Source organism: Drosophila elegans, unplaced genomic scaffold (assembly GCF_018152505.1).
Source record: "Drosophila elegans isolate 14027-0461.03 unplaced genomic scaffold, ASM1815250v1 contig_468, whole genome shotgun sequence".
Lineage (NCBI taxonomy): Eukaryota > Metazoa > Arthropoda > Insecta > Diptera > Drosophilidae > Drosophila > Drosophila elegans.
The window spans coordinates 3,577,053-3,598,923 of NW_024545855.1; the positions used below are offsets into that span (position 1 = coordinate 3,577,053).

General features: G+C 45.7%; 4 protein-coding genes across 5 annotated transcripts in view; 3 read left to right on the plus strand and 1 right to left on the minus strand.

Annotated features, from left to right (window-relative positions):
• Nucleotides 1-4,082, plus strand: part of LOC108143027 (dorsal-ventral patterning protein tolloid) — a 30,100-nt gene extending 26,018 nt beyond the window's left edge. For both annotated transcript variants that reach the window (XM_017267223.2, XM_017267224.2), the window contains exons 9-15: nt 5-129; nt 553-692; nt 776-981; nt 1,387-2,030; nt 2,489-2,669; nt 2,742-3,004; nt 3,204-4,082. In XM_017267223.2, the coding sequence (XP_017122712.1) occupies nt 5-129; nt 553-692; nt 776-981; nt 1,387-2,030; nt 2,489-2,669; nt 2,742-3,004; nt 3,204-3,524 (1,880 nt within the window). In that variant the 3' untranslated portion in view covers nt 3,525-4,082. The remainder of the gene's footprint in view (nt 1-4; nt 130-552; nt 693-775; nt 982-1,386; nt 2,031-2,488; nt 2,670-2,741; nt 3,005-3,203) is intronic.
• A 284-nt stretch (nt 4,083-4,366) lies between these two features.
• On the plus strand, nt 4,367-9,377 carry LOC108143112 (dorsal-ventral patterning protein tolloid). Its single transcript, XM_017267336.2, has 6 exons — nt 4,367-5,190; nt 5,294-5,617; nt 5,921-6,750; nt 6,844-7,105; nt 7,325-7,893; nt 8,335-9,377. Exons 1-6 carry the CDS (start codon nt 4,934-4,936, stop codon nt 9,282-9,284), a joined length of 3,192 nt encoding a protein of 1,063 aa, XP_017122825.1. The 5' UTR covers nt 4,367-4,933; the 3' UTR covers nt 9,285-9,377.
• A 312-nt stretch (nt 9,378-9,689) lies between these two features.
• Nucleotides 9,690-16,698, plus strand: LOC108143014 (protein abnormal spindle). The gene is made up of 6 exons (XM_017267205.1): nt 9,690-9,899; nt 9,961-10,137; nt 10,208-10,420; nt 10,491-15,360; nt 15,491-15,792; nt 16,181-16,698. The coding sequence occupies exons 1-6, from the start codon at nt 9,885-9,887 to the stop codon at nt 16,454-16,456; spliced, it is 5,853 nt and encodes a 1,950-aa protein (XP_017122694.1). The 5' UTR covers nt 9,690-9,884; the 3' UTR covers nt 16,457-16,698.
• An 8-nt stretch (nt 16,699-16,706) lies between these two features.
• Nucleotides 16,707-21,871, minus strand: LOC108143015 (allatostatin-A). Its single transcript, XM_017267206.1, has 3 exons — nt 21,664-21,871; nt 17,854-18,321; nt 16,707-17,488 (listed from the first exon to the last, which is right to left on the minus strand). The coding sequence occupies exons 2-3, from the start codon at nt 18,263-18,265 to the stop codon at nt 17,418-17,420; spliced, it is 483 nt and encodes a 160-aa protein (XP_017122695.1). The 5' UTR covers nt 18,266-18,321; nt 21,664-21,871; the 3' UTR covers nt 16,707-17,417.

Here is a 21,871-nt window from a genome sequence, read left to right on the forward strand (position 1 = left end):
ATAGTTGTTTGCGGTGGCGAGCTGTCCGTGGACGAGGCCGTGGGTCGTTTGGAGTCACCCAACTATCCGCTGGACTACTTGCCCAACAAGGAATGCGTGTGGAAGATAACAGCTCCAGAGAATCACCAGGTGCGTGTGCAAAATAACTACTACCTGTTTTCTTTATTTGTACCCTGCAAGCTTAAGTCTAAAACACAGATATCGCTTTCGTTTAAAAAGAGTTTACTTCTAATGTCCGGAATATTGCGAAATTGACATTCTTTGGATGGGAAATATTAGATAATGTTGGTGGCAACGAATGCAGTCTACTCTTATACTGGCGTTTGTCAGGACTTATTGTGTACTAAGAATTTGGCTTTGCATTTCAAAAGATTTTATTCCGGAAAATGCCTGAAAAGACCTCCAAGCCAAGAAACTCTTGTTAAAGGAATTTCAATTTAAATTGCTTTATAGCTTTATTTAAATTTAAACAGTGTGTGGTCAAATACAATTGTATCCAAATGAAACCCCAATTTAGACAAATAATAATTAATTGCCCATTGGCTGTCACAGGTGGCTCTGAAATTCCAGTCCTTCGAGGTGGAAAACCACGACAGCTGTGTCTACGACTACGTGGAAGTGCGCGATGGTCCTGTCCAGGATTCGCCGCTAATTGGCGTTTTCTGCGGCTACAAGCCGCCGCCGAACATGAAGTGAGTGCCACTAAATAACTGAAGAGAAGGGGAGCCCCGTCTCTAAAATAGGAACTCTGCCTTTGTTCGACGTCCTTTTCCAGGTCAAGTGGCAATTCGATGTTCGTGAAATTCGTGTCGGACACTTCGGTGCAGAAGGCGGGCTTCTCCGCCGTCTTCATGAAGGAGGTGGACGAGTGCGAGACCCAGAACCACGGCTGCGAGCACGAGTGCATCAACACGCTGGGCGGCTACGAGTGCAGCTGCCGGATTGGGTATGAGCTGCATAGTGACAAGAAACACTGCGAAGGTGGGTGTACTGTACTAAAATGAACTAGGATCAAGTCATTTTATTTCAACACTTAATGCCTGCAAGCACAAAGTGTTTTATAGATGAATCTAAAACAATACTCATTTGACATGAAAACAAAAAGAAGATGGACTTTTAATACAATATTAGAAAAGGCAAAGAAATTCCTATAAAACATGAATTTATTAGATTTTTAATTACTTCGATCAGCGATTTAAAAAAGTAATTTAAATCATTTAACTTACTCAAATTCTTTAAATTATCACAATTATGTTTAAATAAATTGTTGATAAAGAATTTATTAAAATTATAAATTAAATCTGAAAATGATCTTTTCGGTGTATAACAAATAGACTGCCCCTCGAGTTCTAATGCCGACAACCGCATTCCCCTTTTCCCATTCAGATGCCTGCGGCGGCGTCATTGAGTATCCGAATGGCACCATCACATCGCCCTCGTTCCCCGAGATGTATCCTCTGCTGAAGGAGTGCATCTGGGAGATTGTGGCCCCGCCCAAGCACAGGATATCGCTGAACTTCACCCACTTCGATCTGGAGGGCACGGCGCATCAGCAGTCGGACTGCGGCTACGATTCGGTGACCGTTTACTCGAAGCTGGGCGAGAACAGGCTGAAAAGGATCGGCACCTTCTGCGGCTCGGCCATTCCGCCAACGGCCACCTCGGAGAGCAATGCTTTGAGGCTGGAGTTCCATTCGGACAAGTCCATCCAGAGATCCGGATTCGCGGCTGTCTTCTTCACGGACATCGACGAGTGCGCCGTGAACAATGGAGGCTGCCAGCACGAGTGCCGGAACACCATTGGATCGTACATCTGCATGTGCCACAACGGCTACTCCATGCACGAAAATGGCCATGACTGCAAGGAGGGCGAGTGCAAGTACGAGATCTCCGCCCCTTTTGGCACCATCTTCAGCCCCAACTACCCGGACTCTTATCCGCCGAATGCCGACTGCGTGTGGCACTTCATCACGACGCCAGGCCATCGCATCAAGCTGATATTCAACGAGTTCGACGTGGAGTCCCACCAGGTGAGCGACCGCAAGCAGGTTGAATACATCCATAAAATATAGTAAGAAGTTTGAAAAAGTACAAGATAGTTGCTTTTCATAAATCTTAATTTAATTTTTGTTACAAAATATTATTTTTGTATACCTTATAGTGTTGTTCCAAATAATTGCTTTTCCTAAATTTTATTTAACATATTTTTTTAAATTATAATTCATATTATGGAGCTAAAGCAGCTAAAGTCCTTAAGCTTGCCTAGGATATATTTTTAAATTCTTTGGTACTTTTTGTGTTGTTCAGCTTAAATTGTTTGCATTCATTATTTTTATTGTTGATTGAGATTAATTGTACATATATCAGTTTCGCTGGGATTGAATATACAAAATTAACATGTTTATAATAATATAAAATATCAGATCAGAACATATAATTATATTTTGTTTAATACTTAAACTTAAATTTGAATTTGAAATTATGCCAGGAATGCACCTACGACAACGTGGCAGTTTATGATGGCGAATCCGAGTCGAGCTCCGTTCTGGGTCGCTTTTGCGGAGATAAGATCCCCTTCCCCATCTCCTCCACCAACAACCAGATGTACATGGTGCTCAAGACGGACAAGAACAAACAGAAGAGCGGATTCACGGCCTCGCACTCAACAGGTAGGATGGTTTGGATGGTGTGAAACTTGAATCTTTGAATCTTAGGCCCTCGAACACCTTCATAACTTACAGCCTGCGGGGGCTATCTGCGTGCCACCAGCCAAGTTCAGCAGTTCTACTCACATGCGCGATTCGGAAACCAGGACTACGACGACAGCATGGACTGCGAGTGGACCATCGCAGCCCCGGACAACAGCTACGTCCAGCTTATATTCCTCACCTTCGACATCGAGAGCAGCGAGAACTGTACCTTCGACTACGTACAGGTCTTCTCCGATATAGACGACGTCTACGGACAGTACGGACCCATGTACGGACAGTACTGCGGCAATGTGGTAGGTGGATTTACATGAATAAGACTAAATAATCATTATTTTTGTATCTTAACATTTTTACACTAACATGATAAAAATCACTATTTTGTGATTTTTATATGAAAACTTGTAATAAAATCGGTCTCTTGATAGGAGTATTTTAAGATACTAAGATCAGAACCTTCAAATTAAGCCACAAATCCATTAATATCCGCTTTAGCTGCCCCAGGACATCAACTCGATGACGCACTCGCTGCTGGTTCGCTTCAAGACGGATGCCTCGGTGCCGGAGAAGGGCTTCTCGGCCTCGTATGTGGCCGTGCCCAATTCCGGGGAGTACGACCACTCCGACGAGGATGCGGAGAACTCGTACAGCTCCGAGATGGTCACCCCCTTTCCGGGCTCCCTGAAGAGCATCTACATCGAGGACACGCAGGAGGAGACCGACGAGTATGGGGATGTGAGCGAGAACCGCCTGGTCTTCAATGGCCAGTACCGCCCGTACAGTCTGCCCCATCGCTACTACTCGGGCAAGGCATAGAGCGCACATCGAGCGCCAAAACTTCATGACAATATATTAAAAACTGAATTTATTTAACAGATTTAGGCATATCGTGGCGTACGTAAAACAGACTTTCTCGATCTTCCATGTGCACATTTCTGGGAAAGGCCAGGACGTAATCAAGATCCAATATTAGTTGTAGGCACTCTAGACGCGTCAGCAAGTCGGCTAAAAACTGTGGTGGCAATTACTTAGAACTATGGAACTACATTTAATGTACTTTGATTAGTCTTCTCTAGACTCTGTAGCTAAATGTGCAATATTCTCTTTGCATTTCACAGCTGTTAACCTGAAGCATTTTCTTGGATTCGATTTCTGTTTTATTGTGGTAGCATAAGTCGATGGGTGCCGAGGCCCCATATATCAAAGTCGGATCAGAACGGAAGTTAGGATAGGACATATCTTCGGATGCACACTGAACTTTTCACGCATGCATATGTACAACTCTCGTAAATTTGACTCAACTTAATACGTAATTAAATCTATATATATACATACTATTAAAACTTGCATAGTAACTATGTTTTAAAACCAAAAGACAAACTGAGTTTGAAATGGGTATTTTCTCGCTGAAATGGGAATGGAATCCTGCTTTTAAATTCTTTATTTTGTATTTCTTCTTTGAATTAAATATTAAATTTAAATAAAATTAATTTCCAAAAAAAGGGAAATATTTTTAATTGAATATTTTTCCCATCAACTATAAGATTTTGTTATTATATCATGCAATTTTATATGCATTGTCTTTAATATTATGATTTTATTTTTAGTTGAAATTTTCAATTCAATTGTCAGATATTTATTTTTACTAATCCATTTTTTACCAGTGTAGTGGTTTATCGCTCGAGTTCCACCTTGCTTTTTGCAGGCAGAAGCGCCATGCCTCTTGAATAGCCCTTAAAGGTGGAATTACCGCGAAATGTTTCGTTCATGCGGGGGATTTATGCATTTACGATCATTAATGACCTGCCCTAAAAGGCCCGAGAACCAAGAACACCTGATCCTGATCCTGGTATCCCAGATATCTCAGACATCCCAGGTAGAGCGGCAATGTCAAGGTGCTCACAACGCACAGGGAAACCCAAATCAAAATCCATTGAATGCAAACAGGCAGCAGAGACAATGGATTCGCTGGTCGGTCAGTTCGACTAAAGAGGGTCCCTTTAAGCGGTCAGTCGAGATTCTCCAGTGGCCTCCTCGTCCCTCGGGCCAACCAATCTCATCTCTTACCTGCTCGATGCTCGCTGCCCACGGAACCCTTGTCTCACCAGTATAATTCGGCAATCGCAGCCCGCAAGTTGCTCAGTTAGAACTTAGAGCTGGTTGAAGCAACTTCTGCGAGGAACGAGCCCCCAGAAATACCATATACATCACACCATACCCACGAAATGGAAGGAATGTGCCGCTTGAACTTGGAAATGAAAGCGAAATTAATTGCGGCAGCGGTTTTGGTTATTTTTCTGTTGGATTTGGCGCAGAGCAGGCGACTAAGCGAGTGCGACTTTGACTTCAAGGAGCAGCCGGAGGATTTCTTTGGCATAATGGATGCCCTGCCACAGGTGAGTGGTGGCATCACGTGGTCGCCAAAGGAGCTCAGGGATGACAGCCCCAGGCCTCAACTGGAGACAGCCAGACAATTATCGGGGTAAGTTCCGCTGGGACTAGTCCCACACAATGGGGCACAATTAGGCGGGCCACTTGACTTGTAAGCAATATCTGAGCTCATAAGCCATCCATCACCCACTCAGAAAGCGACGGAAATCGCGAGGCAGAGCCAGGCCGGGATTACCCCCGCCACTTCTCTGGACAGACGACGTTGCGGATGTGCTTCAGCCCAGTCGGAGTCTGTTTTCCAAGCCAAAACGGCAGCGAAGAGCTGTCACTGTGCGCAGGGAGCGAACCTGGGACTATGGAGTGATTCCCTACGAGATCGACGGCATCTTCAGTGGTGCCCACAAGGCGCTCTTCAAGCAGGCCATGCGCCACTGGGAGAACTTCACCTGCATCAAGTTTGTGGAACGCGATGCCAGTTTGCATGACAACTACATATACTTTACGGTCAAAAATTGCGGGTAAGATTAACTCATACTTTTTAACACCTTAAAGATAAATAATTAATACTTAAAATTAATAAGAATATAGAACCATGCTAGGTTCACTATTTTAGAATTACGGTTTTATTTTTATTAAAATGAGACTATAACATCAAATAGCTGCTATAGGATTAATCGAAAAATTTAACAAAAAATTATTGCTTTTAAACGTATAATTTTAAAAATAGAAATAAAGTTGTTCAATTTTTTTTTAAAGTATCCACGGTATATAAAAGTTTCTTAAATCTATTTTCTCTAATGTAAACATCCTTTTTCCATTAGTTGCTGTTCATTTCTGGGCAAAAACGGCAATGGGCGACAGCCCATCTCCATTGGACGGAATTGCGAAAAGTTTGGCATTATAATCCACGAACTGGGCCACACCATAGGCTTCCACCATGAGCACGCTCGCGGGGATCGGGACAAGCACATCATCATCAACAAGGCCAATATTATGCGGGGTCAGGAGTACAACTTCGATGTTTTGTCAACGGAGGAGGTGGACTTGCCACTGCTGCCCTACGATCTGAACTCCATTATGCACTATGCTAAGAACTCATTTTCGAAGAGTCCCTATCTGGATACCATTACTCCAATAGGAATTTCACCTGCAACTCCTTTGGAGTTGGGTCAACGAAGGCGTCTCAGTCGCGGGGACATTGTCCAGGCCAATCTTCTGTACAAATGCGCCTCCTGTGGACGCACCTATCAGCAGAACTCCGGAAGTATTGTAAGTCCACACTTTGTTTACTCCGGCAATGGAGTGCTCAGCGAGTTTGAGGGCAGCGGAGATGCTGGCGAAGCTGGAGAGGATTCCCATCCGGGCTCCGAGTTCGATGCCTCCTTGATCAACTGCGAGTGGCGGATTACGGCCACCAACGGAGAGAAGGTCATTCTGCATCTGCAGCAGCTGCAGCTAATGAGCTCCGAGGATTGTACGCAGGATTACCTGGAGGTCCGGGATGGTTACTGGCACAAATCGCCGCTGGTGAGACGTCTCTGCGGAAATGCCAGCGGGTTGGTCATCACCACCCAGACGAGCCGCATGCTCCTCAACTACGTGAACCGGAATGCGGACAAAGGTTACCGAGGGTTCAAGGCCAGATTCGAGGGTGAGTTTCTTACTTTGAAGGAGAAATAACGGTCATGAAAAATATTCAAAATTTAATTGCAATTGTCACTGTGGTTTTTAACAATTTTCACAGTGGTATGTGGTGGGAACATCCAGCTGACCAGGGATCAGTCCATAGACTCACCCAACTATCCGCTGGATTACATGCCCGACAAGGAGTGCGTGTGGCGCATAACTGCTCCGGAGAATCACCAGGTGGCCCTGAAATTTCAGAGTTTTGAGCTGGAGAAGCACGATGGATGTGCCTACGATTATGTGGAGATACGGGATGGAAATCACAGTGATTCGAGACTAATAGGACGATTCTGTGGCGATAAATTGCCACCCAATATAAAGTAGGTTTAACGAAAGGGCACAAGGGCCTTAAAATCGTTTTTTTAAGGCGTCTTAAAGTATGCAACAAAAATTTTACGTGTTTATACGGAATAAATTCCGAACTCAAAATATATTGTTGCATACTTTCAGACAACTTTTAAAATAATTTCTGTTTTACCCCTGTAATATTATGTTTGAAATGAACGGTCTATAACTAATAGTTTGTTGTTACCTCACAGAACGCGCAGCAATCAGATGTACATCCGGTTTGTATCCGATGCATCGGTGCAAAAGCTGGGATTCTCCGCCGCCCTAATGCTGGATGTGGATGAGTGCAAGTTCACGGACCACGGATGTCAGCACTTGTGCATCAACACACTGGGAAGCTATCAGTGCGGCTGTCGGGCGGGATATGAACTACAGGCCAATGGAAAGACCTGCGAGGATGCCTGTGGCGGAGTCGTGGATGCCACTAGGTCCAATGGCTCACTGTACTCACCCTCGTATCCGGATATGTACCCCAATTCCAAGCAGTGCGTTTGGGAAGTTGTTGCCCCACCGCACCACGCTGTATTCCTGAATTTCACCCACTTCGATTTGGAAGGCACGCGATTCCATTACACCAAGTGCAACTACGACTATCTGATAATCTACTCCAAACTAAGAGACAATCGATTGAAGAAGATTGGTATTTATTGTGGGCATGAGTTGCCTCCGGTGGTGAATTCCGAGCAGAGTGTCTTGAGGCTGGAGTTCTACTCAGATCGCACTATACAGCGGAGTGGTTTTGTGGCCAAGTTTGTAATAGGTAACTATAAACCTAACAAAAAACTTCATCGATTTGAGTTTCATCCATTGCGGTTTTTTAAATTTTTAACATGTAATTTTGAAATTAGCCAAATATTAGATTTTACTTGCATTTTGTAAATATGCATTGCATCTAACGTGGTGACTTAATATTTCATTTAAATATGAAATTTGGAATTTAAAAAATTCAATTCAATATACATTACATTTAATATTATGGTTTTATATTTTGTTTAAATGTATTATATGAAGTTTTGTATTCATACTATTATAATTTTTTGTTTTGGATATTAAATCATTTAATTTAATATCAATTGCATTTAATATTTTGATTTTATATTTTTTTATTAGATATGTAATATGAAGCTTTGAATTCGATTTCCATTTATTTGTTTTTACTATTTAATGTTGGTATCAGTGTATTAAAGTTACTATTCCCTAGATGTGGATGAGTGCTCGATAAATAATGGTGGCTGCCAGCACAGATGCCGGAATACCTATGGATCCTACCAGTGCAGCTGCCGGAATGGATACACTTTGGCTGAAAATAAGCACAACTGCACGGAGACGCGTTGCAAGTTCGAGATCACCACGTCGTATGGAGTGCTCCAGAGTCCCAATTATCCGGAGGATTATCCGCGCAATATCTATTGCTACTGGCACTTTCAGACCGTTTTGGGTCACCGGATTCAGTTGACATTCCATGACTTTGCGGTGGAGAGCCACCAAGAGTGCATCTACGATTACGTGGCTATCTACGATGGTCGCTCCGAGAACAGTTCCACTTTGGGCATATACTGCGGTGGACGGGAGCCCTACGCCGTTATCGCCTCCACCAATGAGATGTTCATGGTTTTGGCCACGGATGCGGGTCTGCAGAGGAAGGGGTTCAAGGCCACCTTTGTTTCGGAGTGCGGTGGCTATCTGAGGGCCACCAATCACTCCCAGACTTTCTACTCGCATCCGCGATATGGCAGCAGGCCGTACAAGCGGAACATGTACTGCGACTGGCGCATTCAGGCGGATCCAGAGAGCAGTGTCAAGATCCGGTTCCTGCACTTCGAAATCGAGTACTCGGAGCGGTGCGACTACGACTACCTGGAGGTCACCGAAGAGGGCTACTCGATGAACACCATCCACGGAAGATTCTGCGGCAAGCACAAGCCACCCATTATCGTCTCCAATTCGGACACCCTGCTCTTAAGATTCCAGACGGACGAGAGCAACTCGCTGCGGGGCTTTGCCATCGCCTTCATGGCCGTGGATCCGCCGGAGGACTCCGCCGGCGAGGACTTCGATGCGGTCACCCCCTTTCCGGGCTACCTCAAGAGCATGTACTCCTCGGAGTCGGGCGGCGACTTCCACCTTTTGCCGCCCAGCAGGCTGGTCTAGTATCTAGATATTAGACTCTAGACCCTGGATTCTAGTTAGAAAGATGTTTAATGTTTGTTGTTGAAACTTGTAAATAAATTGTGAATACAAATATTTTCAAATTAACTCAGATGGGGCATTGAGTTATTAAGCTTAAATTTGATTGCTTATAGAATTTGTACTAAATTATTTCTAATTTTATTTTTATTATAAGTTTTAAATAATTGCCAATTATTAATAAGCACAATTTTTATAAGCAACAAATGTAAAACCATATTAAAGATATTTAGCGGGTACTTAAACCGTAAATAGCGAATACTTGCACCGTCTTTGTCAGAGACCAATTATCGATAGTTAGCGAAGCGATGGAAAACTATCGATGTAAAATCATCGTTCATAGTCCACCTCTACCTTTGCGCCAGCAATCAAACATTCAAATAACGGCGTCGCTTCATGTTAATTCGAACCCTGAAAATTGCTGGAGACGCGCTAATTTGTTTAATCGCTGTTTGTTAATTGTGTTAAGTGTTTAGTTAGTCGCTGTGTTGATGGGCCACTGAGTTTGCTGCGTGCCCGATTTTGTTTAGTACAAGTGTTTTCTGTTTTTGCCCAGCGGTCGCAATGAGCGCCTTTGAGGTTAGTTGAAGTTCTCATTTGGGACTCCTTGGAAATAACTGTGTATGCCCTGAATTTGCAGATCACAGTGACGCCATCGCGTCTCAAGCAAAAGAAGCGCGCCGAAGGACGCGAGCCCGCCCTGGTGGTCATGGCTCCCTTCTCCGCCAAGGCCATTGTGCAGTTCGAGGACGTGCCGGTAACCAAGACAGCCCGACGCCAGGTGCGCGTCCTCAATCCCAGCGACGAGGACATCGAGGTTAGTGGGCTAACCAACTCCGTAGCAACTAATCAACACATGTTAAATCAATGAAAACACAACCTTGCAGGTCAAGGTAATGAAGGCCATTCGGGAGGAGCACAATCTAAACCTGGAGTGGATGAAGCACAGGGTGCCCGCCCGGGATGAGGTTTCCATGGAGCTGGTGTGGAGCCCCCAAATCGAGGTGGCCTGCAAGGAAACGCTGCAGCTCATAGACAATCGTAACTTTCGGAAGGAGGTGATGATCATACTCAAGTCCAAGAGCAACCAGCCGGTCAAGGTTCGTTTAAAAACTGCAATTTCCACCCTGCCTTAAGTACTTACCCTTAATCCTACCTTTCTACCTGAAGAACACTCGCAAATTTCCCACCGTCGGCAAGACCCTGCAGCTGAAATCGCCGACAGGCTCTGCGAAAACAATGAAGGGCATGCTGACCGCTGCCATGCAGCAAAAGAAGCGTCTGTCCACTGCAGCAGCACCTTCTGCCTCCGCCAAGCAGTCCTGGCGAGTTTCCGCTTCCGCACGTTCTGCGCCCCGTCCAAATCCTCCTCCTGCCCAGGCTCCTCTGGCCGAAAAGAATGTGTATAAGCAGGAAGAGGAGCCTGTTTACATATCGCCACAGCCGCGCAGCCTCAAGGAGAACCTCAGTCCGATGACACCGGGTAATCTACTCGATGTGATAGACAACCTACGGTTCACACCTCTCACAGATATAAGGGGCAAGGGATCAGCTGTTATTTTGCCGGACAATTTGGCGGCCTGGCCCACTCCCACGCTGGGAGGCAATGCAAAACTAAGTGCCAACGAGATGCGACCACGTAGGATCACTGATGATGATCTAGAGGATCCGCCAGCAATTAACAAAACCTTTGACGTGAAGCATTCAGAGACCATAAACATTTCCCTGGACACTTTGGACTGCTCTCAGGTGCAGACTCCGCTACACAAAACCACCACGCAAACAAGAGCTTTGGCCTGCATTCGCGAGGAGGAGGGACCACCCAGTCCACCCAGAACGACAAGTAAAGGCGTCCTAAAGGATCTTAAAAGGGACATCAAGCTGGTGGGCTCACCACTACGCAAATATTCCGAGTCCATGAAGGATTTGTCGCTGCTGTCGCCGCAAACAAAGTACGCCATCCAGGGCTCTATGCCCAATCTAAATGAAATGAAGATACGTTCGATAGAACAGAATCGCTACTACCAGGAGCAACAGAACCAGATGGCAAAGGACAAGGACTTGAATAGCTCCTGCAGCAGCGAGACCAGTTTGCTGGGTCAGCAGGAGTTTCTTCTGTTCAATCAAAATGAGATACTCGCCCAGTCCAGTCGCTTTAATCTGCACGAAGTGGGCCGCAAATCGCTCAATCCGAACGCCAATCCCCAGAAGCGTCGCTCCCATGAGCTGAGTTTCTCGGATGCACCGAGCAATGAATCCCTGCACCGCAACGAGACTATAGCCATCTCGCCGCCCAAGAAGCAACGCGTGGAGGACACCCCTCTGATGTCGAGGAGTGCGGCGCCTGCCAACGCCTCCGCCCGCAGCAGTAGTGCCCACACCTGGAGCGCCTTCACCCAGTCCAAGAAGTTCAAGCTGGCGCAGACCATGTCGCTGATGAAGAAGACCACCACGCCGCGAAAGGTCAGGGATGCGGGAGTGCAAGCGCCCGTCAAGCTCTACGACTCCGAGCTGTATATGCAGACGTATATCAACCCTGATCCCTTTGCGGCCACCACCACCATGGATCCCTTCCTGGCCTCCACGATGTATCTGGACGAACAGGCTGTGGAGCGGCATCAGACAGACTTTAAGAAGTGGCTGAATGCCCTGGTCTCCATACCCGCCGACCTGGATGCGGACCTGAATAGCAAAATAGACGTGGGCAAGCTGTTCAACGAGGTGCGCAACAAGGAGCTGGTGGTGGCCCAGACCAAGGAGGAGCAGTCCATGAACTACCTGACGAAGTACCGTCTGGAGACGCTGCGCAAGGCAGCCGTGGAGCTGTTCTTCAGCGAGCAGATGCGTCTGCCCTGCTCCAAAGTGGCCGTGTATGTCAACAAGCAGGCTCTGCGCATCCGCAGCGATCGCAATCTCCACTTGGATGTGGTCATGCAGCGCACCATCCTGGAGCTGCTGCTCTGCTTCAATCCCCTCTGGCTGCGCCTGGGACTGGAGGTGGTCTTCGGAGAGAAGATCCAAATGCAGTCCAACCGAGACATCGTGGGCCTCAGCACCTTTATTCTCAATCGCTTGTTCCGGAACAAGTTCGAGGAGCAGAGGTACAGCAAGGCCTACACCCTGACCGAGGAGTATGCGGAGACCATCAAGAAGCACTCGCTGCAGAAGATCCTCTTCCTGCTGCTCTTCCTCGACCAGGCCAAGCAGAAGCGCATTGTCAAGCACAACCCGTGTCTGTTTGTGAAGAAGTCGCCGCACAAGGAGACCAAGGACATCCTCCTACGCTTCTCCTCGGAGCTGCTGGCGAACATTGGCGACATCACGAGGGAGTTGCGGCGCTTGGGCTACGTTCTCCAACATCGGCAGACTTTCCTGGACGAGTTCGACTATGCCTTTAATAACCTAGCAGTGGATTTGAGGGATGGTGTGAGGTTGACCCGGGTCATGGAGGTCATTCTACTGCGCGATGACCTCACCCGGCAGTTGAGGGTCCCAGCCATTTCCCGCCTTCAGAGGATCTTCAATGTAAAGCTGGCTCTGGGTGCCCTTGGCGAGGCCAAATTCCAGCTGGGCGGCGACATCTCCGCCCCGGACATCGTGGACGGGCATCGCGAGAAGACGCTTTCGTTGCTCTGGCAGATCATCTACAAGTTCCGCTCGCCCAAGTTCCATGCGGCGGCCGCAGTGCTACAGAAATGGTGGCGTCGCCGCTGGCTTTACGTGGTCATTCAGCGGCGCATTCGCCACAAGGAGCTAATGCGTAGACATCGAGCTGCTACAGTCATTCAGGCCGTGTTCCGTGGCCACCAGATGAGGAAATATGCCAAGTTGTTCAGGGCAGAGCGCACACAGGCTGCCATCATCCTGCAGAAATTCACACGTCGCTATTTGGCGCAGAAGCAGTTGTACCAGAGCTATCACAGCATCATCACCATTCAGCGTTGGTGGAGGGCCATTCAAGTGGCTAGGCAATGCCGTCGACGGTTCCTGGAGCTCCGACAAGCAGCCATCTTCCTGCAGCGCATCTGGCGACGTCGTCTGTTCGCCAAGAAGCTTTTGGCGGCGGCGGCCGCAGCTCGACTACAGCGATCCCAAAAGCAACAGGCAGCCGCCAGCTACATTCAAATGCAATGGCGTAGCCATCAAGCGGGCAAAATGCAGCGGAAGCAGTTCCTGCGCCAAAGGGAACTCATCGTCTTGGTGCAGCGCCGAATAAGGAGCAAGTGGGAAATGATGAAGCAGCGCAAGGAGTTTATACAGCTTAAACATTCAGCCATCAAGATCCAGCAACGCTGGCGGGCACAGCTCTTGAAGAGAAAGCATCGGTCTGACTTTTTGGCACTACGCGCCAGCGCTCTTAAACTCCAGGCTCACAGAAGAGCCACAATTAGGATGAGAATTGAACGCCGTAACTACCAATCACTGCGTAAGAGTGTTATCTGTTTGCAGCAGCGCTTGAGAGGCAACTGGAAAATGCGTGAGGATAGGAAAAAGTATCTGCAGCTCCGCCACTCCACCGTACTCATCCAAAGACGCTACCGTTTGCTGCAGCAGATGATTAAGGATCGGCAGGCCTACCTAAAAGCCCGCCAGTGCATTCTGAATGTTCAGAGCCGCTGGCGAGCCACCCTGCAGATGCGGCGCGAAAAGAATAACTATCTCCGGCTGCAAGCCACCACCGGATTCATCCAAACCAAATACCGTGCCAAGCGGGAAATGCGCAAGCAGCGAGCCGAGTACCTCCAGCTGAGAAAGGCGGCTTTGGTGGTCCAGCAACGCCGACGGGCTTTGATGGAAATGCGAACGCAGCGGCAGGAATATCTAACACTACGCGAAATGACCATAAAGCTGCAGCGCAGATTCCACGCCCACAAGTCAATGAGGTTCATGCGAGCCAAGTACCGCGGGACTCAGGCTGCTGTGAGCTGCCTGCAGATGCATTGGCGTGGGCATTTGCTCAGGAAGAGGGAGAGGAGCAGATTCCTCGCTCTCCGCCAGGCAGCTGTAACTGTGCAAAGGCATTACAGAGCTCGATTGGCCATGATCAGGGAATTTAAGAACTATAACCAGTTGAAGCAGGCAGCCATTACCATTCAGAGACGCTATCGAGCCAAGAAAGAGATGCAAAAGCAGGTTGTTCTATACCAAAATCAAAGGGAAGCCATCGTCAAAGTGCAGCAAAGATTCCGCGGCAAGCTGGAAACGAGGAGGCAAATGGGTGCCTTCCAAACGCAACGCCAGGCTGCCATCCATTTGCAGAAGTGGTGGCGAAGTGTGCGCGAAACGCGACTCCTCAAGGAGGGCTATCGCAGGATTCGACTCAGTTCCCTGAGCATTCAGCGGAAATGGCGGGCCACATTGCAGGCTCGTCGACAGCGGCAAGTCTTCCTGGACTCCATCCGCAAGGTGCGACTCTTGCAGACATTCATCAGAGGTACGCTGCAGATGCGGCAACAGCGCCTGGAATTTGAGATGAAGCGGAGGGCAGCTTTGGTCATGCAGCGTCGGTTCCGTGCCCGCCAGGCCATGCTGAAAGCACGACAGGATTACCTGCTAATCCGGTCCTCTGTGATCCTGGTGCAGCGCAGATTGCGGGCCAATTGGAGGATGAAACAGGAGCGTCAAGAGTTTGTACAACTGCGTACTCTGGCCATCCATTTGCAGCAGAAGTTCCGAGGCAAAAGGCTGATGATGGAGCAACGTGATCGCTTCCTGCTCCTCCGTCGCTCTACTCCGCATTTCCAGGCCCGTGCCCGTGGCTACATGGCCCGCAAACGCTTCCAGGCCCTGATGACGCCCGAGATGATGCAACTAATCCGCCAGAAACGCGCCGCCAAGGTGATCCAGCGCTACTGGCGTGGCTATCAAACGCGTCGCCGCCAGCGGCACCAAGGTCTTCTGGCCATCAGGAAGCGTATTATCCAACTCCGCGCGGAGGCTACGGCCGTCAACTCTGTGCGCTGCAAAGTCCAGGAGGCAGTGCGCTTCCTTCGGGGACGCTTCATTGCCTCCGATGCCCTGGCTGTGCTAAATAGATTGGGTGAGTATCTACTTTTTGCTTAATTTTTAGCTTTATTTCTTCGCTGCAACTGGGCGTAACGACTTCAGTCTTTTTCCCAGCATCGTTATTAGCTGACGACTTAACTAATCCTCTCTCTCTAATCCTCTAGATCGTCTTTCGCGCACTGTGCCACATCTGCTGATGTGGTGCTCGGAGTTCATGTCCACGTTTTGCTATGGCATCATGGCGCAGGCCATTCGCTCGGAGGTGGACAAGCAGCTCATCGAACGCTGCAGCCGGATCATCCTGAATTTGGCCCGCTACAACAGCACCACGGTTAACACGTTCCAGGAGGGCGGTCTGGTGACCATTGCCCAGATGCTGTTGCGCTGGTGCGATAAGGACAGCGAGATATTCAACACACTGTGCACTCTCATTTGGGTATTTGCCCACTGTCCAAAGAAGCGAAAGGTGACTATATCTAGACTAAAAAACTATACATGGACTACATGATCCAAACTTAACTAAAAATATTTAAGGTTCAAGAGAAGTTAAATAATATTAGGATCGACAAAACAAGAAACTATTTAATTTTGAAAGTTTGTCGTACATCTATTAATTTACGAAGTAAAATTATAGTCATATAATAGATCAAATCTTTTACAAAATGCAATGCCAATATAACCTACACTTAAAAGAAATAGTTTGGGTGAAATTATGAGTATTGAATTCGAAACTTACCAGACTAAAAAAAGATAGTCAAATTTGACAATGCAATTATAATGCCAATTAAATTGTACACTTAGTACTTATAGAACGTTAGTTAAACATTCTAATTAATAACTTGAATCATTTTCAGATCATTCATGACTTTATGACCAATTCTGAGGCCATCTACATGGTGCGCGAGACTAAGAAACTGGTGGCCCGCAAAGAGAAGATGAAGCAGAACGCCCGGAAGCCTCCGTCCACCTCAACCGGACGTCATCAGACCCAAAAGATGGTCTTCACGCCGAGTGCCCTGCCCAGTTTGGAGCCGGACTTCGGCATCATCCGCTACAGTCCCTACACTTTCGTGTCCTCCGTCTTCGCATTCGACACAATCCTGTGCAAGCTAGAGATCGACATGTTCTAGTTCTAGTTAGATTCATCGCTAAATGTTAAATGTTTGAAACGTTTCTGTGTTGTGTGTTTAAACTATTAAGATAAATTGTTAGACCAGGCTAGTTTTACGAAGACAATCGAATATATAGTAAGTAAGTGACTCACGATGTAAAATAAGAGCTTAACTATATGCTGTAACTGATAGTTTAGTAACAAAAGGAATATTATTGTTTTTACCCGAAATCACAAAATAAAGAAGATATTTCAAAGTCACGATAAACTGGATTTGCTTGCGCAATTTTGCTGCGCCTATGTTTATTTGGGTAGGTATGCATGTATTCACAAAACAATTTCATGTTTTTGTAATTATATAGTTAAATTAGTAATCACTTTGCTCAAACAGTTAGTTACATCGATAATAGTATGCAGTAGTTTACCCAATATTAGTGCTCCTCCGATTGCGACCACAACGAATGCCATTCGAGTCGCTCTGTTTGAGAGAGATTGCCCCAAGTTTATACATATATATTTAAATCCGCGTGTATATTATTTAATGCCCCTTAAAAATGTACATATATGGAGTACTGTAAATTGGATTGAATATGCATATATAATAGATTCGTATAACATTTTATGTGTTTCCTTTTTTGATAATTGCACACGACAGTTTCATTTGCAATATGTCACTTCATTTTTTTGGTATTTTTCGCAATTTTATATTGGAGGCTGCCGTTAAAGGTCTCGATTTAAAAAACTAAAAATAGCGATTTTTCATTAGTATTTAAAAGGACGAGGGGCGTGCAAAGAAATCGTTTGCATTCCAAGACATTTAGATTGACTCCTGGATGTGATTTAAGTTTGTAGAAGAGTCTGAGAGCTTTTAGCAAGTACTTCTTTGATAATTTTAGGTAGAATGGGTTCCTCTTGACAAATGGCCCACGGCTGGATTTGGATTAGTGCGCCATCTGGTCGAAGATTAGTCCCGGGCTAACTTAACGCCTACCCAGGCCAAAGTTGAAGGGCTGTGGACGCGTCGTTCGCTTGTTCTGTCGGCCAGGTCGCACTGTAAGTCCGAGGATCAAAGTACACACAAAAAACACAGCATATGTGAAATCAGTAATTTGTGTTATAATAATGTGTTCTATAAAATATTTAAGTAAACAGAAAAATGGTAAGGCTCCTAAAAATTGTCAACTAAATGTTAACATTTTAAACTCATCCAATGGATTACTAGCATTATACTTTAACCACTGAGACGCGGTTCCTTTTAGTTCAGATTCAGTTTTGATCATTGTTTTACTTTGTTGATTTTTCATAAAATTATGAACTATAAAATGAAATATTTAAAAATGTTGGAAAAAAATTAAGAAATAATTTCTCTCAATTGTTTAACATATTTTACATCATTTTGTTGTGGAGTTGACTCACCTCCACGCTCAGCTGCCAAATAGTTTGCTACTGGCGGCACTCTGTAGTCGATCTCGTTGTCCTGGTCGTAATCGTAGTCGCTCCGCTTGCCCAGGCCAAAGGAGTAGGGCCGGGAGCGCTTGCCCAGGCCGAAGTTGTAGACCGGCAGGCGCTTCATGCCGCCTCCTCCGTTCGTGTACATATAGGCCCGGCGGCCCAGCCCGAAAGCGTACCGCTCCACCCGCTTGTCAATGTTGTCGCCGCCGCCTCCGCCGCCGTTGTCGTTGCCCATCTCGTCGGCGGCCAGCAGGACATCGGCATCGCCGTCACCCAGCGAAGGACTGCGCTGATCCTGGCCAATAACCGGCGAACTGGCAATGTAGCCGACACAGCAAACGGCTAGGAGCAGGAGGTGGGCGTGAAGGGAGTTCATTGTGATGTCGGTGGGGGAGGGTGAGGGGCGTGGCACGTCTGTCGCTGTAGCCGCTGCTGCAAAAATGAGCAAAGACAAAGTGAGCAGGCGACGAATAGAATTTTAAGCGTCTAGCTCCCCAGTTCTCTGTGTGTCAAAGCGTTGCATACTTTGCGGCGACACTTGTCGCCGTTTGCAAACATGGATACGCAAAAATTAGGGTGGCTCGATTTAATGATTAACCAAGTCAAAGTATGGGATACAGCTTCAAGATTTTATTTTTCCCTTCATTTTAAACCATTTATTAAGTTCCCAAAGCCATTATTTGAGTGAAAATAGAAAATATGTTAGCAAAGTTTAAAATACGAAATATTCAAAACAGAAAAATTTGATTTATCAACCTTTCGAAAATTGTAGATAGCAAAATCAAAAATGTATTTCAAGGCATTTAAAAAGAAAATTATTTTTTATGCTCTGCAATAAGTCTAAAAAAAAGGAACAAAACTTAATTTCCGTTTTGTAACCAAGATTTTAATTTAACAAAAAAGGGAAAATCTAACCACCCTAATGTGTGCCCCTATACATGTGCCTTCGTTTATTTCGCATATTTATGCAAAATAAAGAAACAAACAATCGTTGAGGAATTTGGTCCAAACACAAAATTGTCAACGGCAACAAATGTCGACGCGCTGACAGCCTGGCAGTAGCGCAAACAAAAAAAAAACTAAAGTGAAAATAACCGGGGAATAAAAATGGGCTGCAGAACGCTTAAAAATGTAGCTAAAAAGTTTGATGGCAGCCGGAAGGTCCTTGGTCTTTGGTCGAATTGCAGCAGACGCGACGGGTTTTCTTTTCTGCTGGCCTTGCAAGTCGGGTCGTAAAAACGGAACTTGATCCGCGAAACGAGTGGCTTAGTTCCCGCCGCAGATGCCACTAATTGTGGCAAGACAATTACCCAAAAATTAAAGCCAGTCGAGACGTGAAATGGAAGTCCTTATGCAGCATTCCATTAGCGGAATGGCTGTGTCAGTCGGTGGCAATCATCAACGCTTTTGTGGAGAAGTCAGTGCCATCAATTGAAGGTGTGCAATGTGGCTGCATTTCCGCCGGAAAACTTGGCAACTTAAGAGCACATACTAGAGAACCCCCACTGTCTCCGACTTACTTACTGTTGTTTGGCTAGGCAAATTAACTTTTATCACAATTTTCTATTACAATCAGGGTCTTAAAAAGGCTTAGCTTGTTTGAGACTTCGTTGCCGCCCATAATTATGTGCAAACACTGGCCACATCAATTAATCGAAGCGCTATGCTCTGGGGCACAAAATGTTGCGCATACGCACCGTGGTCGGTGATAAATTCATAAACACTGAGTGCATGTGCAACAGCGCCACAAATCATGCAACAGGTTCACCAAACAGACCGCAAAAGGCATCCAAGGCCCCTTTCCCAAGCTCCGTGTTTGATTTACAATGGCAGCACTCTGGATGGCAGCTGTGCATTTTCCACGCAGCACAATAAAAGCTCCCCGGCTGCAAAAGGCTATGGCCACGAGATAATAGGCGGAAAATCGTCACATTTGTTAGACTTTATCAACCGCAACACGGCGAACAGAAACAGAAACACAAACAAAAACAATGAAAAGGAGGACGAGCAGCAATCGTAAATCTGATGGGGGCAAAACAAGTTTTGTGAAAAGTGTCAACACCTTTCACTATTATTATTTCCATTTGTGCAATAAAATCTTGTTTGTCGCCGAGCTACAGCTGCAAGCCCTTGGTCGCCACCCGCAAATGAGATTCAGGCATTATCCGTTTATGAATTTACGCCACTTTTGGCCATAGCTCATTTCTTCTGCTCCGCTGGGCTTTTCTCGTTTCTCATATCCGCAGCGGCGATTAGTTTTGACCGCCCAACGCGAAATGCAACGGAAATTCAAAGGAGCGCCCAAGTTGGTCGTCTAATTAAGTTGGAAAACTTTTCCGAAGCTAAGGGATACAAGCAAAGGGCAAAACACAGAAGCCAAAGGATATAAACAAATTCTCAGCTTTTGCCGTGCAAAGCAGTTTCAGCTGATGTGGCAAATTACGACGGACAGATCCCTCAGGTGGAACCAAAAAGCTGAACCTCAAAATGAGCAAAAATTAGCTGCGTGCAATTGAAACGCTTTTTTAAATTGAAAGACCTGCCAGGGGGCAACACACCATTACCTTCCCAAAGCTCCCCTAATTAAGTTACGTTCAGGTAATGAAGTGGCTAACTTCTTTGCGCCAATTTATGGCGGTTAGGCAATAAAAAGCCGGGACCTCATTGCCCTGCGACTCTTTGTTTTGTTTCGAGATGGCACAAGACTACAAGGGTCAGCCCCTTTTTTTTTTGTCCCATCCACTATCTTGTTTTTCTTTAATTCGACATGTGTATCAATTCTGCGAGTAAACATTGCAAATGACCCCGGAGCAAATGCCCCAATCCCAGTACCAATCCCCTTCCCATCCTGATTGCCATCTTCCATCCGGAGACCAGCACATAACTTGCCCCAACATCAATCAACAATTGTCCTCCGATTTGTTTATTTAATATTCTCGTCCTTGGCTTTTGGGCTTTACCATGTGTGATCCCATTTTTTCTGCTCTCAGGCGCCTTGTTATTTATTTAATTACAATTTGATTGAGGCTTGTCTTTTGTCTTCCCTAGGATTCTCTACGATTCCGAACGATTTGGCTGCGAGTTGCTGATTTACACACTGTTGCCATATGTCAATTGTTGCTAGAGGCATTTTATATAATCAAATTTGGTCTTGTCTCCTCGCTAAGCGATTGAAAATGAATTGAATTCGAGGCCTTTTCGTTAGATCAAAAACGAGTACAAATTGCATTGCGTTTTTCTGGCATACTTTTTAGGGCAAATGTGCTGATTGTGTTTTGGGGTCCATATTTAAAAATGCGAAAATATTTTGGGGGAAATATGGTGATTGACTCTTAGGGCCTATTTTTACTTGTAACAATACTATTTGACGGAATGTTAAAGGAACAATTTTTTGCAAATGGCTTAGCAATATTTATTGAAATGTCTTCACCAAAAATTATTTGTTTCTAAAGGAAAGTAAAAAATTCGTAAGGTATCAAGTACCAATGTTATTTAGTTCACTGTTTTATGGTTTAAATGAGATTTATACAAATTTTGTGGATTAAATTGCACAAAATCCAAATTTTTGGTTAGTTTAACCTGTGATCATGTTACAGATAATATGGTTTACGTTAATAGCTATGGAAATCGGAACACATTATAAATATTATATGTTTTAAAAGGATTTGTTCAATTGAAAAGGGAAGGATTTATTTAATTTAATAATATTTACAAGTATATGCAAGCTCGTAGTAATTATTTAAACTATATGTTAGATTTATATTCACAACTTACAGCGAGATGCAAAGGCCGCTGGGAAAACTCACACACCGGGATGCACAAAAATCGCGATGCAACTTTTGCAACTTTTTCGATTCGGGGAACGGCACTCCGTGATACAGGATACGCGGTACAAATTGTTGGTTTTAAAGCTTCCGCGGAGATATTCGCCTGCTGCTGCTCCTGTGGCACGTTGACAGATCAGATGTCGGTTAAGTTTTGA